Source organism: Gracilinanus agilis, chromosome 6 (assembly GCF_016433145.1).
Source record: "Gracilinanus agilis isolate LMUSP501 chromosome 6, AgileGrace, whole genome shotgun sequence".
Classification (NCBI taxonomy): domain Eukaryota; kingdom Metazoa; phylum Chordata; class Mammalia; order Didelphimorphia; family Didelphidae; genus Gracilinanus; species Gracilinanus agilis.
The window spans coordinates 66472963-66488061 of record NC_058135.1 but is presented as its reverse complement, the minus strand read 5'-3'; the positions used below and the strand labels follow the sequence as shown (position 1 = coordinate 66488061).

General features: G+C 32.9%; 1 protein-coding gene across 1 annotated transcript; it reads left to right on the top strand.

The window, feature by feature from the left end:
• The first annotated feature begins 510 nt into the window (after positions 1–510).
• On the top strand, positions 511–12416 carry LOC123252268 (phospholipid scramblase 2-like). Its single transcript, XM_044681655.1, is given in 2 exon segments — positions 511–688; positions 11509–12416. Coding segments are annotated over 2 exon segments (1086 nt in total).
• Positions 12417–15099: the final 2683 nt, after the last annotated feature.

The following is a 15099-nucleotide window of genomic DNA, read 5'->3' as shown; positions in this document are numbered from 1 at the left end:
AAAAACAATATATTAAAGATGTTAAGGAAAGGAAAAGGATGGTTCCTCAAGTGCAAAATTCTTTGCAACAGAAGCATACCAGGGGAAGAAAAGAAGCATGAATACTTCATGCCAGTCCCCAAAATGGAGGGCAAATGGAATTCACCAAATTGAGAAGGCATCCAAGATGGCAGAAGGATATTGTAGCATGAATAGAATCCAAGTACTGAGAGATGTTCCAGAGAGAGAAGGAAAAGCATTTTAAAAATGTAAAGTATTTAATGTTTATTCATGCTAAGTGGCCTTAAAAAGAACAAATACTCAATTTAATGTAATTATTATAGTTAGAAGATCCAATAAAGTGAGCAAGTGGTATCCAGTTATTAATTGCCTATACATGTCAGGTAATATGATTATTAGAATTTTCCCAAGTCAGAACTGAAATGGTACCTATCATCAAGGAATTTATATTCTAAAGATGAGGTAGCATGAACATATTTAAATATATATGAAACATTCAAAATGGACAAAATGACTGTTGCTAGGAAGGCAATGGCAGCTGTTGCAAGTAGAAATGAGGAGAGGACGAATACTCAGAAATCTACAGAACTGATGTTTGATCTAAATCTTGGAGCCAATGAAGGGTTCCAGGAGGCAGAGAGAACAAGCAGAGTCATTAGAGACAGGAAGCCCATGAAAAGGCACAGAGGTAAGAGCCAGAGCATTATGTGTGAAGACCAGAAATTTGACTGGTATAACTGAACCATGGAATGAATGGCAGAGAATAATGTATAAGAAGACCTGAGAGAGTTAAAAAAAAGTGAGACAAGTCTTAGAGAATTTCAATTGGAAAATTATTTTTTTTGTCTTAGTAATTGGGAAATGTTAAAATTTATTGGGTAGAAGGGTAACATTGTCGTTAGAAAAAAAATCATTTTGGTAGCTGTGAGGATGATTGATTGGAGTTGGGAAAGACTCAAGGTAATTAGGTTTATTGTGAGTCTTATATTAACTATTGCAATAATTCAGGTATGAGGTAATATACTTGTGTAACTCTATATCTGCACTGATTGTGTTCTGGTTTAGTCTCGACTCACCTAGAAAGAACAATATCGGTTAAGGTGATGAGATAGGAAGGCAGACTGCAGAAGATTTAGAAAATGGTGAACAGATAGCCAGTAGAGATAACAAAGGGTATATGACTTTTTTTTTTATTTTTATAGAAGTTTGGAAGAGGGAATTATAACATGATATTGAAAATGGTTAATTAGTGAGGGCTTTTGTTTTGTCTTTTTAATTACCATAAAGCAAATCTGGGCAGGTTGGCAAAGCAATCAGCAAAATGAGAAAGATAAACATTCAGATTCTTTGTTTTCCAGTAATGTCCAAAATACTTTTGAATGAGATTTTTACACACATATACAATGCATGCATGTGAATAAAGACAATTGGAGAGTTTCCAGAGTGTTTTAAAATTCATCAACTTTGTCATTAAGAGGTTGTTCCAAAAGTTCCAAAAGTCTTAGAGAGAAATTTAAGGTTTAATAGCTTGAAATCTTTAGAAACTTAAAATGCTCAAATACTTTTGGGACACCCTGCAAAAAAAAACTATTACTATCTTTTGATGTTCATGTAAGAGACAATGGTTTGTATCTGATAAATCATTTAAGAACTTTCTGTTAAAAGTAAGGGGTGATAAAATCACTTACATGTAGGACGTTATGGACAGCTGATTTTCTGAAGAAGATTTAAATAATGAACAATTCAATAATCAATGGATGATTGCATCACTATTTTTACAATGGGAGCTAGGGAGATTACATGTGTTTTGTTAGATTTTTTTGAAATATTAGGATATTCAGCTTATAAAGGCAGGAACTTTAGAATTTGAAATGAAAGACGATGTGTTTTAAAAAGCAGTGTTTTTTTTTTAATTTCGGCACTAAGATCACTAAAAAATGTGACATATATACTCTGTACTATGAAAAGAACATTGTTTTTATTCATAACTATAAAGATATGGAAAGAAATGAATGATTAAGAATGATAATTGTGTTTTTAAGGCAAATTTCCATGAGTTTTTATCACATTTTAGAAGAGGTTATTTAAAAGTAAAACAATATTTGACCATTTATATTTGAAAATTTTCCCTTGACATTTACTGTAATTTTTGATAAAATGAAGTTAGTATAAATGAATAATGTTGAAGTGAGGCTCATACAGTGACTCTGCCTGTTCATTTCATGGTAAAAGAAAAACAGAAAAAATACATTAATGTGTGAAGTAAAACCATTCTTAGGTAAATGTACCTCATTGCAAAAGCATTGCAGAAATATATTTCCTTTGGAAGTAATATCTAAACTTCTTTGTCTCTAATTTAGGGTTATCGGTTGTTATAAATGAGTTATAGGTTGTTATAAATGGAAAAATGCCAAAAGATAATTATAACAAGCAGGTAAATAATATATATGTATATTCTCATATTCTTTTATTTAATTTTCTATTTGTATTTATTTTGCCAGTTTTTTATATGTTGCACAAATCTCTATTTTAAGTATTATTTTTCCTACTTTGATTTTCCCCTATATATATTATAAGTATCTGACAGTAGAGAATTGAATTTCTCTATTATTATTTATACTGTTCATTCACTTTATATTGATTTTAAAGTTTATTTTTAATTCTTTTACATTTAACCTAATTGATTATGTGTTTATATATGTATATGTCTATACATACATGAACATATATAGATTCAAACATAGATTATTATAGAGCAATAACCAAAAGAGGGCAAATAAAAGCTTTTATGTATATAATGTACTTAATTCAGTGTGGAGGATCCTTTCATCTAACCCTCAAAATTTAGCTTATCTTATTGTCCTCTAATATTCATAGACAATAGGAACTGTGGCCACCCCTTGTATCCCATTGTTAGAATACCCTTCTCCCTGAAGGAAGCATGATCACATCGGAGGGTCATTTGCTCTCTCCTTAAGTAGGTTTGTACCCAGGATCAGCCTTTCCTCTTTTCAAGGAAAATTAGATGGCACAGTTGATAAAGTGCTAATGTTTGAGTCAGGAAGACCCGAGTGTGAGACCTATCTAGTTTTGTGATCTTGGGAAAATCACTTAACCTCTCTCTGTCTCAGTTTTCTCATGTGTAAAATGGAGATCTGTAATAATAATATTTACCCTTCAGAGTTGTTGAGAAGATCAAATGCAATAAAATCATAAGATGCTTTCATCCAACTGCAGCTATATGACCATTTATCAGAGATGCTGTATTGTAGATTATTGCTCAGGAAGGGGTTGGACTAGATCATCTTGGATTTGATTTTCAACCATGGGATTTTTATATAGAACTGTATTGATATGTTTAATTTAATATCACCTCTTTTTTTCATGTAATCTTCCTTCAGAGGGCCATCCTTTAACCAGAGATTAATAAGGAAAAGAATTTTAAACTAAAAAGAAATTTAAAACCAACAAAATGAAATAACATATTCAAAAGTTCTGACATGCAATCCAGCTTAAAGAATGCCACATCTGCAAAAGGATCTCTTTTGGTAAACCTTCTTTGAGACTAAGTTTGGTAATTTATAATTCTGCAACATTATATGTAAATTATTTTGTTCTTTGAAATTTATATTTCAATAATTGTTTTGTCTTTTGTTTTCCTGGCTTCTGTTCACTTCGCCAAATTATCAATCAATAATTATTAAGTAATAACTAAGCACTAGCCACTATTTCAAGTGATGGAAATTCATGAAAAAAAAAAACTATACATATTCCCTGAACCCAAAGAACTCACAATCTCATGGAGAAACAACATGGAAACATCTATGGGCAAATAAGATATAGACAAGATAAATTAGACAAAATCAAGAGAGTGAAGAAAAAAGTCATAAGAGGAATCAGGACAGGCTATTTATTGAAGATGGTATTTTAGCTTAATATTAAAATGTCCACAGTTGGAAGATGTGATGTTCGAGGAACAGAAAGAAAGTTGGTATCACTAGAGCAGAGAGTATGTGGAGAGGAGAACAGTTTATGGAGACTAGTAAAATAGGATGATATTAGGGTGAATAAAGCCATGAATGCTAAACAGATGATTTAGGGAATACTAGGGGTAGAGTGATATGGTCAGATGTTGTTTTAGAAAGATCAATTTGATAATTAAATGAAGTTTAAACTGGAATAGAGAAGAGAAGAGACTATGGTAGGGAGACAAATAAGAAAGCTATTGAAATATTCTAAGACTGATGATGGGAGTGGTGGTAGTATTAAGAGAAGAGAAGGAGGCATGACATTATGATATTATGAAGGTAAAATTGATAGGACTTAGCAACAGATTAGATATAGTATGGCAATAAAGTTAAGAATCACTGATGAGGGTGCAACTGGGTTGGTTCAAATCTGGCCTCAGACACTTCCCAGTTGTGTGACCCTGGGCAAGTCACTTGACCCCCATTGCCTACCCTTACCACTCTTCTGCCTTGGAACCAATACACAGTATTGACTCCAAGATGGAATGTAAGGGTTTAAAAAAAACAAAAAAAAACAAAAAACAAACAGAATCATTGATGACATCTAAGTTGCAATCCTGGGTCTCTATGAATCATCCAATTTGAGATGCTTAATGGCAGTTGGAGACACAAATCTGGAAATCAGGAGAGAGGTTAGGGTAGATAAGAAGATCTGAGAACATGAGCTTACAGGTGATCATTGAAACCAGGAGAGTCGAATTGATTGATGTAGATATTTCCCTTTTTCTATATCGTGTTTGTAATTTCTCATAATACAATAATAGTTCATTGTATTTAAATTCAACACTATTTATTAAGCCATTTTCCAAGTGATGGGCATCTGATTTGTTTCTAGATCTTTGCTACCATAAAAAAGTTACTATAAATATTACCATATATATTGAGCATTTTTTGGTCATTGTCCTTTTTGGGGAAAATGGCTGGTAGTAAAATCTCTTGGGCAAGTGGAAAGGACACTTTAGTCTCTTCCTTTACATGATTTCAAATTGCTTTCCAAAATGGATTCACCAATTTATTCCTCTATCTACAATGCATTAGTGTGTCTGTCTTTTAGCAACCCCTCCAACACTGACTTTATACATATATATGTTACATATATATGTTTATATATGTATATAATTTTTAAAATATTCTTTACCAAATAGCTAACAGTGAGGTGAAACCTCAGAAACCTTGCATTTATCTTATTATTGTATGAGGTGTTCTTTTATATGGTTTTTAATAATTTACAGTTTTTTTGAGAACAATTTGATCATATGACTCACTATTGGGGAATGGCTTTTGTTTATGTGTGTGTGTGTGCATAGATGTGTATATATAATACATTTAAAATCATATGTTTATATGAGAGAAATGAGTTATATGACATAAAAATACAAACACTATAGGAAAAAAGAAAATAAATAAAACATCAAGGAAAAACCATTAATAGCTAAGTACAAAAGTGCAAATTATAAGAAAACAAAAGAAAGTTGCTTGAGACTAAGTAAATATGGAAACAATATCAAAAGATTGAAAAAGAAAAGAAGATGCAAGCTATCCCTGATTAAGAACTATCAACCTTGAAAACAGAACAAATAGATATATTTTAAGTAATACCGGACTATCTAAAAACCATGAACAAAATAAAATGGTAGGTTACTGAGTTTAATGAATTCAAATGTGTCATTATTTAGTCTTTGTCCACTTGCTAATTTTTTTAAATCATGCTGAAATAGATTTACTCTTACTACTATATTAAATTATAGTAGTAGAGTAAATATATACTTTGACATCTAGGAGTTCTATTCCTCCTTCATTCCTCTTGTTTTTCATTATTTCCTTTGTTATTCTTGATATTCCCCCCCCCTCCAGTGTATCATGTTGTTATTTCATCTAGCTCTATAAAATGCCACTGTTAATTTGATTGATGGACCACTAAATCTAAATTAAATGACATAGATTATTTTTGTTATATAGGCACAGACCAGCAATGATCAATGAATGTTTTTTTTCTTCTATTTTAGTTTATTAGTAGATTTAGTATCACTATAAAGAGGGTTTTGTGATTAAATCTATAGAGACTATTGAATGTATTTTGCTATATTGACTTCCAAAAGCTTTACTCATTTTATAGATAAAATGAATAAAGCTTCTATTTGCTTTCTGGAGTTTTCTGTATTATGTAGAAAAGCTGTTTTTTATAGATTTATTTTGTAGCCTGAAATTTTGCTGAAGCTATTAATTTTCTCAGCTTCTTTGATGATTCTCCAGGCTTTTTAGGTATGCCATCATGTCACAAGCAAAACTTGCAATGTGGTGAACACTTAGTAAATATTTCTTTTGACAAATAAAATTTATTAAATTGAGAAGAGACTCCCAAATAAAATTAAAATATCATGGGTATTTAAATATTATTTGTTTAAATGTTATTTGTTTTCTTCTCTTCTGTCTAACTTTTAACCCAGATTTATTTTATATTTTAGTATAGTCTATATTTTAAAAGAAATGCTTTATTCTATGATATCCCTAATAAGATGAAAAAGTTATAGATGTTTCCTTGGCTTTTTTTTCACCCAAGTCAAGACTTTCTTCAACATTTAATAGAAAATTGCCATTGAAATCCATTGTTTGCCATTATTTTTTAAAAAATCCTTTAATATCTTTGATATGTTTGTTTCAAGTAAGCATTAATACTCTACAAAAAGTATTACATTTTAAGCAGCACTTACTTTGAGATTCTGAATTGAAAATTGATGTTTATTTGAAATTAATATTTCTATGATATTATTTTAAAAACTATCAAATTCTGTCACTTCTAATCACTTTTACTTTCATGTGTTCATCAAATCATGAGCTAATATAACTAATAAAAAAGTAGGAAAATCCATTTTACGTGTGTCCCTATATCCCCCAACACAGATTCCACCAAAAGCATAGAATATTCTGCCTCTCAAATTTGGCCTAAATTTTTCTCTAATCCCATTTACACTGTTTTTATTTTAGACTCTATAGCTATCTATAGACAGACAGCATTACTGAGAATCTACAATAGAAGAGAAGAAACAATCTCTAACAGAAGATTAGAAAGAGAAAAAAAGACAGAACAAATTTATTTCTTTTCTTGGTTTTAGATGTATCATTCAATTCACCCTGAATTTGTTCCAATGCTAACAACCACAGGGCCATTATCCTCAGCTCAAGCACTTGTGTACACTTCTGACCTTTCTTTTGCAAAAATGAAGTGTTTAATTAAATGTGGATTGAGACTCTCATCATTGGAATCAGCACTGCATGGTGATAGCTATGAGAACTTGATTAGAGCCCAGATCTTCTACTTGAATATATCTAGATTTTTTTAGCTGCCCAAAATAAAATCCCTACACTTCACAACAGGATGATTTATTTCTGAAATATAAAAATGGCAAGCAAAAATGAAAGAAAATGCATCCTAATGCCTTATTTCTGGCACCATCCCATATTTTGGAGGCAGTCTAGCTCATTGTCCAGAAAAGGATTAGCAAACACAACATGATCAGATTCATAGTTAAGCAACCAGCAGTATTAAAAGCTAGTTTCAGTGTCAGGTTATTGAACTGAATGGAATTTAAAATGGAAATTATACCTCGCCTTGAAATGAATGAAAAGCAGAATTCATGACATATTTCACCTGGCCTTGGAAAAATGAGCTAATGATATGTATATGAAAACAACAGTGCAGAGCATATGTAAAATAGTTAAAGGAAGCCAAGCAATTAAACAGGCAATTATACAGTGTCTATTTGCCTATATCAGTAAAGCTTTTTGTTTAAGTGGTTTGAGAAATCCACTGAACTTAGCCACATTGGGTTCCTTCAGGGTTGCCTAGGCAGCAAACTTTAAAAGGAAATTAATATCATTCCCAGGACTGTCCTAATCAACAAGTGAATGGGCAACCTACCTTGTCATTCATTGGGATGCTATCTTGGAGTATAATCAAAGCTGCACAATGAAATATTCAGGCACCACATTAAAAAGCACCAATTTCATCTGAATTATTTTGGAACAATTGCCCAACACTTTCAATGAAACAAGTCTACTCATTGGAGAAAGAGCCCATCTTTTAAAGAAACATATTCTTCCACTATTGATGTAAGACTGGGAATAATGGAACACCACTATCTTAAAAGAAATAAAAATGAAGTGTAGAAAAAAATAAAATAGAAAAAGTCAGAAAAGAAAGGGTTTTATTGATGAATGAAATCTTCTCCAGCAAGGTCTCCCCTCCCCTCTACTGCTCCCCAGCTCCAAGTCCCTTTCAAAGTTCCCTCCTTGGCTCAGAATTGGTCCATTTATAGCCAATCTCACAGCAGGAAGTAGTGGGGGAGGAAACCCAGGGAGGTGCAAGGCATGGTGGGGAATGTAGTTCTAGCATACAGTCTTTCAAAACCCACAGAAGGCCAATGAAAAGACTGAACTTGTATCTACAAGAAGGATGTAGAATTTTACCAATGATAACATTCATGAAGTAGCACCTAAAAGAGATCATTAAACAGATGACCACAAATGGATGTGAGCTGATCAGATAGGATCTCTAAAGATCCTTCAAGCACTAAATGTTATCAAATTATTGAAATGGAAAAGGAAAAGATAACATATATAGGTGAACCATTGCTCTAGTAGCCACAAGTGATGTCAGTGAAGGGTGAGGGACACCATATTATCGCCTCCTTTACATTAAAAGATACTATTTTAGAATAAGCTTACATTCATGTAGGTACTGAGAAAGATATAGGTAAAGATTTATAGAATTTGGAACTAAAAGGTGCAGCTATTATAATAGTATTGAGATTAAACTCAGTAATCAATTTAGGAAACCTTTGAAGTGTACTGTCAAAAGTATCAGAACCACACCGGTGTCAAAGCAAAATGGCATGATGGATCAAGTCCTGGGCCTGGATCAAATTTGACCTTTAACAAACCTGAGTTCAAATTTGACCTTTAACAATTACTAGCTGAGATCCTGGGCAGGTCACTTAGTTTCTGCCTCTGTTTCCTCAATTTTAAAACTTGAATGTTAATAACATCTATCTCTCAGGGTTATTTTAAGGATCAAATGAGATATTGATAGACTACATACTGCATAGTACATAGTCTCCATAAATGTTTGCTTCCTTCTTTCCTATTTATTGAAGTACATTTATCTCTCTTCTCCTCTCTATTTCATATACATACATAACAAAACTAGTATGGGTTAACACATATTAATACATATTTTTCAACAAAGAGTAAGAAAATACTGACGAATGACACTCAAAGAGAAAATTTCAACAAATTTTAATAATTTTTCATATGTGAAGGGAGATCTAATTTAACAATCTTGTTTAAATTAGTGTTAAATAATTAATAAAAATAAATTAAAATTCACCTTCTTCCCGTAAACTTTGCTGGCTACCCCAAAATCTGAAAAAAAAAAAAGATACTGTAAAAAGGAAATATTTATTCCTTTTTTAATTTAACAGTGAACCTGGAGGTTCTCTTACCATAGAAATATGTAGGGATTAACCAGCCCACAGTGACAGGAAGTAGAAACCATAGAGAGAGGAAGTAGAAACCATAGAGACAGGAAGGAGGAACCATAAAGACAGGAAGTGAAGTTGGCAGGGGAAAAAAGGTGAGTTGTTGACAGGGCTGAGAGTTGTGGGGAAGTTGACTACTGGCTGTGAGTTGTTCATTCGGGGTTGGCTGCTGGTGATGTTGGGTGGTGATTAGTTGGTGGTGAGGAGAGACAGAGAGAGAGAGAGGGAGAGAGAGAGAGATTGATTCTTCCTGGTGACCTGAGCTGAAGGGTGATCAGCTGGATTTTCTCTAATGGCAGTTTTATGCAGTTATAGGTAGATATAAGGAGATTTAGGTAGTAATTATAGGTAATTATAGATAGTTATAGGATAACTAGTATAGACATTAGGAAATTTTCTTTCTCTACCTCTTTCCTATATTTCTCTTCTTTCCTATATTCATTTACTATATTCTTTTACTATCTCAATTTTAATTAAACTAAATTGTTAATTATTAAAAGCTGCTAGAAGTTTTCTTTTCTCTAGCTTAAAAGGATGATATTAATTTACATCTCTACTATAACCTCATTAAAACTTAAATTATTAAAAGCTGCACTCTTATTTTGTCAAAACTCCTACCTTAATCCTTACAATACTGTATTTTGTATTTGAGTGTATAAATTCAAATAACCAAAATTCAAATATTATATTTTAATTGTAGAAATTCAAATAATTTCAGGAAAATCTAAGGTAAATCATTTGACATACTATTTTATTCACCTTAGACCTCCTAGAGAAAAAAAAAAGATGAATGGATATGACTTACAGGGAGACTTTATTTTGCCACATTTAAGAGGCAAACCTTCCCAAAAGTTGAAGGTATTTTATATTGGAGAATGTATTTTGGGAAGTAGCAAATTTTCAATCACTGAAAGTTTTCAAAAGGGAGATTGATAGCCAAATAAATGAGTTATTATAACATGGATTCCTATTGAAGTATTGTTTTAATCAAATGACTTCTAAGGTTCTTTCTAGCTTTAAAATTCTCTGAGAAGGATTAAAAAAGCATGAAGCTAGAGAAAGCATTATAGCAAAGTATATGATGACATCAAAAGTGAAACATTTCTACTATAATATAATTCAATCTTTGTATCAAATCACCAGTCTTTTTGTGTGAAGTTAAGGCTAACTGTGCTGTAATTTAGTGACTAATAGCAAATCTTGGGCTAAAGAATGCTATTTAGGAAAAGAGGATACAACTTTGAAATCCAGGAGAATTGGAAACCTATAATGACTCAAACCAGAATTTCCAGGATAACCAAACTGAGTGATTAAACAGAAGCTGAATAATCAAGTCTCTAGCTTGTGTTTAATCTGGGGATGTCATCAAGAACTCTGTGACAAAATAATACTCTATGGAGAAGGGGTGTGGTGGTAACCATTGTCTAAGGTTCTCAAGTCTTTAGAAGAACATTTATGGGCTTTGGAAGAACCATTGATATCAGTTGAGTAAAGTTAGGTAGGTAATTCATCTTTCATAGTAAGGGTTTGGGAGTGGAACAAAGCAATAAAAACATCTGGGTCCTCAGAGAGAAATTTGAATGCAAAAGAACATATTCCTGTAGTTAAGGGCCACTCCCTCTTTCTGTTTTTGTGTGTGTGTGTGTGTGTGTGTGTGTGTGTGTGTGTATGTGAGAGAGATGGAGAGAGAGAGAGATGGAGAGAGAGAGAGATGGAGAGAGATGGGTAGGGGGAGGAAGAGAGAGAGGGAGAGAGAGGGAGAGAGAGAGGGAAAGAGAGAAAAAGAGAGAAATAGACAGAGTAGGAAGTAGGTCATATTAGAAGTAAAGGGACCTCTGAGGGCTTGAGAGCACCTACATCCAAAGAGAAGGGAAGAAAAAGAGAAATTTTCTTCGAGTGGCTGTACTATGTATAACTACATTTTTTTCTGAATTTTTCAAAAGGGGACAGACTTTGGAAGCAGTTAACAGCCATATACGATAAAGATGGACAAGGAAACTCTCAGGGTCCAATGAGAACATTTCAAGACCCTCCAGAACATACAGGTGCTGGACCTATCGGATTTCCTGCCCCATCAACATCCTGTACAGCCTTTTCTAATTAATTTCATTCCGGTATGTTTCCAGCAAAGCAAAGGAGACCATCACCACCACATATGACAAAACCACCACCACTACTAAATTGTCCACCTGGACTAGAATACTTAACTGTGTTAGACCACTTAATGATCTTTCAGCAAATTGAATTACTGGAAGCACTCACAGGTTTTGAAACCAACAACAGATATGAAATTAAGAATTTCCTTGGGCAGAGAGTTTACTTTGCAGTGGAGGAAAATGATTTCTGTACCCGAAACTGCTTTGGATCCTTAAGACCTTTTGTTATAAAGATTCTGGACTATTCATCCCAGGAAGTGATACGCATTGAGAGACCTTTAAAATGTGCTTCCTGTTATTATCCCTGCTGCCTGCAGAAGTTGGAAATACAATGTCCTCCTGGTGTACCAATAGGTTATATTGTCCAAAAATGGCACCCATTTCTGCCAAAGTTTGCTGTTCTAAATGAGCGCTATGAGGAGGTGTTGGCAATCGTTGGCCCATGTATTGCTTGCAGTTGTTTCTCCAACATTGACTTTGATATAAAATCTTTTAATGAAGAGGTTATAGTTGGGAAAATTACAAAACGATGGTCAGGAGTTCTTAAAGAAGCATTTACAAATGCTGATAACTTTTACATTCAATTCCCACTAAACCTTGATGTGAAAATTAAGGCTGTCATGCTGGGTGCTTGCTTCCTTATTGACCTGCTATTTTTTGAAGCTGGTGGCTCAAGGGTAGGAGTATGGTATTAATTGGATGGATTTCTCCTTAGTTTCATTCGAAGAACGTGTTTGGGGACATAGGAATTGGAAATGTAATGTGATTTTTAAAAAATCAACTTAAAAATTGTATACTCATAATATATACTTATAATAATAATATAATGTTAATATCCTCAGGTTTTTGCTTTTTTTTTTCCAAACTATAGAATATACCTTTCCTTAGTTTCCCCACCTATAAAATAAGGAAGATGGATTAAATGATCTCTAAAGTCTCTTCTGGCTATAGACATATGATCCATTGATCATATCGCTGATTTATAGAAGCCTGATATATCAAATCTGCTTTGAATATAAAATGTTTGCTTTGGGGACAACATATAAGTAATCTGTGAAGTTTAGGTAAAATGTGAGTACTATATAAAATGGTTCTGATCTATATTGTCTATTTTTTCTATTGTTAAGATAGTTTTTTGTTAATTTCTCCTTTTCAGTTAGAGATCCCCTGCTGTGCTGCTTGGCAGTTGGTGACAGTTAGGAGGGTGTGGTTGAGTGTGGTTTTTAAGTTGCAGACCATTGGAGAGGGCTTTTGTCTCTGGGTCTTCTTGGGAGAGTTTGTGCTGCTAGCAACCTCTCTGGTTAGAGAGAGAGAACTGAATTAAGGCCTTAATAGCCATATTGATATTTGATTAATTTGGGTAGATAAAGGTAGATACATAGTGGTTATATTATCAGATAGAGAGAGTAGTGAGAGTAGGTGAGGACTTTGGTCTAGCAGAAGATACTGCCCTCTGAGGCAGAGATGTAGGGTTTTCTAGAGAAATTTAGTTAGGATTGGGATCTTGGGTATAGTTATAATCTATTATAAGATTACTTTCACTTTCCTATTTCCTATGTGTATTTACTAATAATAAACTAAAAGTTTTACATTTAATAAACTGTGCACTGGCTTTTGATCAAACTCCTGCCTCCCAAAATTTAACCCTTCACACTATGGAAATTTAAAAAAAAAAACATGGTTTACTTGGTAGCTAGTTAAAATTTATAAATAATTGCTAATTATGCAATAGGCAAACATACGTAATTCATTTTTCAAGCTCTAATATAGTTTGAAAATATACCTAAGTAAAATAAGACATAATAGCATTTACTAACAAATACAGAAAAAATAACATTCATTAATCATCTGATGTCTGTTAAGATAGCTGTGCTCTAATAAAATTTAGCTATTGTGACTATAATTTTCTTTTCCAAAAGAAAAACTTAAGGAATTGCTTTATTTTTTTACTTTTATTACAGAGTGATGAATATTTTTTCTGGTTTATATAACTAATCTTTGGAATATCCTTGAGAGTAGGGATAGTCTTTTGCCTCTTTTTGGATCTCTAGCATTTAACACAGTGCCTACCACGTAGTAAACGCTTAATAAGTGTTGATTAACTGTATGACTGATAATAACAACTAAAGAGGGAAAAGAAGAGAGGGATTTGATCTGCTATTTTTTCTCAACTAAGGGAACATTTTTAAGACGGTCATTTCCTTGTTTCCACTGAAACTATCATGTTATATGCAAATATGTATTTACATGGTCAATTACTTATAACTATGTGGTCAATTCCAATTAATTTCCTATTGTATGAATTAATCTATAAAGATTTCCATATGTTAATTAAACCCAACATATGTCATCTCTTAATAATTAAAAAGAAAGAGAAACAAACAAACATTGATTGATTCTAACTGAGAGCATGTAGAAAAGTCATTGTTAGTGTAAATACTACTGGGTTGAGTCAGTACCTCACAATTATTGGTCTCAATCACTTTAAATATATAGACCTTCGCGGATATGTATCATTTTAATGTTTCTTAGTCATGTCAATAATATTACCTTCCCCAAAGTATTCACTTTAAGTATCTTTTTTCTCCTGAGCCCAGGCTGATCCAATACCAAGGAAGCCATTTTCCAATTGTTCATTTTATTTGCCAACAGCCCATGACCATTTCTTGTTATTCACAAATTCAATGAAAGACTAAATTGAAAGGGCAGCCATAATGGTGTTTGCTTTAACAACATGGACAGATTGGCCACTAGTCATGAGGAGATTCAAACTGCCTATCACAGCCAAATTTTCCTTTTTTTCATGCTTTTTTTTTTAAACAGAATTGTGATTGGAATGGCTCCCAATTTTCAGGCAAAGCCACCTCTCAAGAGAATACCTATATCCAAGTCTCAGAAGGAATAGGGATCATGCATATCATTGTTCAGTAAATGAAAACATTGCTTGTCTCACAAAATGGATTTTTCCTCTACTGTACCACTGTCAAGCCATTTCTGATTGAACTAGACAGCACCAGCTTCTGCTCCTTTTTCCAGACTCCTGGCAGACACTTCATGCATCTGTATCCCTCCATTTATAGTTGCTTTGCAGTTTCCAAAACCTTTCAGTGGACAGAAATAATTTCCAAATATGGAGCAAATGCAAATAGTTTTCCTCTAAAAAAGCCTATATTTTCGCAAAACATAGTAGTCTGGCAAAAATAGCAACCCTTTTGTTACACGTCTCATTTTCATCAAAGTAGAAAACAGAGATCAGAAGTCATTCAACAGGAAGTTTGGATTGTTTTATTTCTTAACTGGCAGAAGGAAAAGAAGAGGTTCAGTTAGAAGTACCCCTTTGTTCTTTTTGGTCCAGTTTCACAAGTATAAGGAATCTAT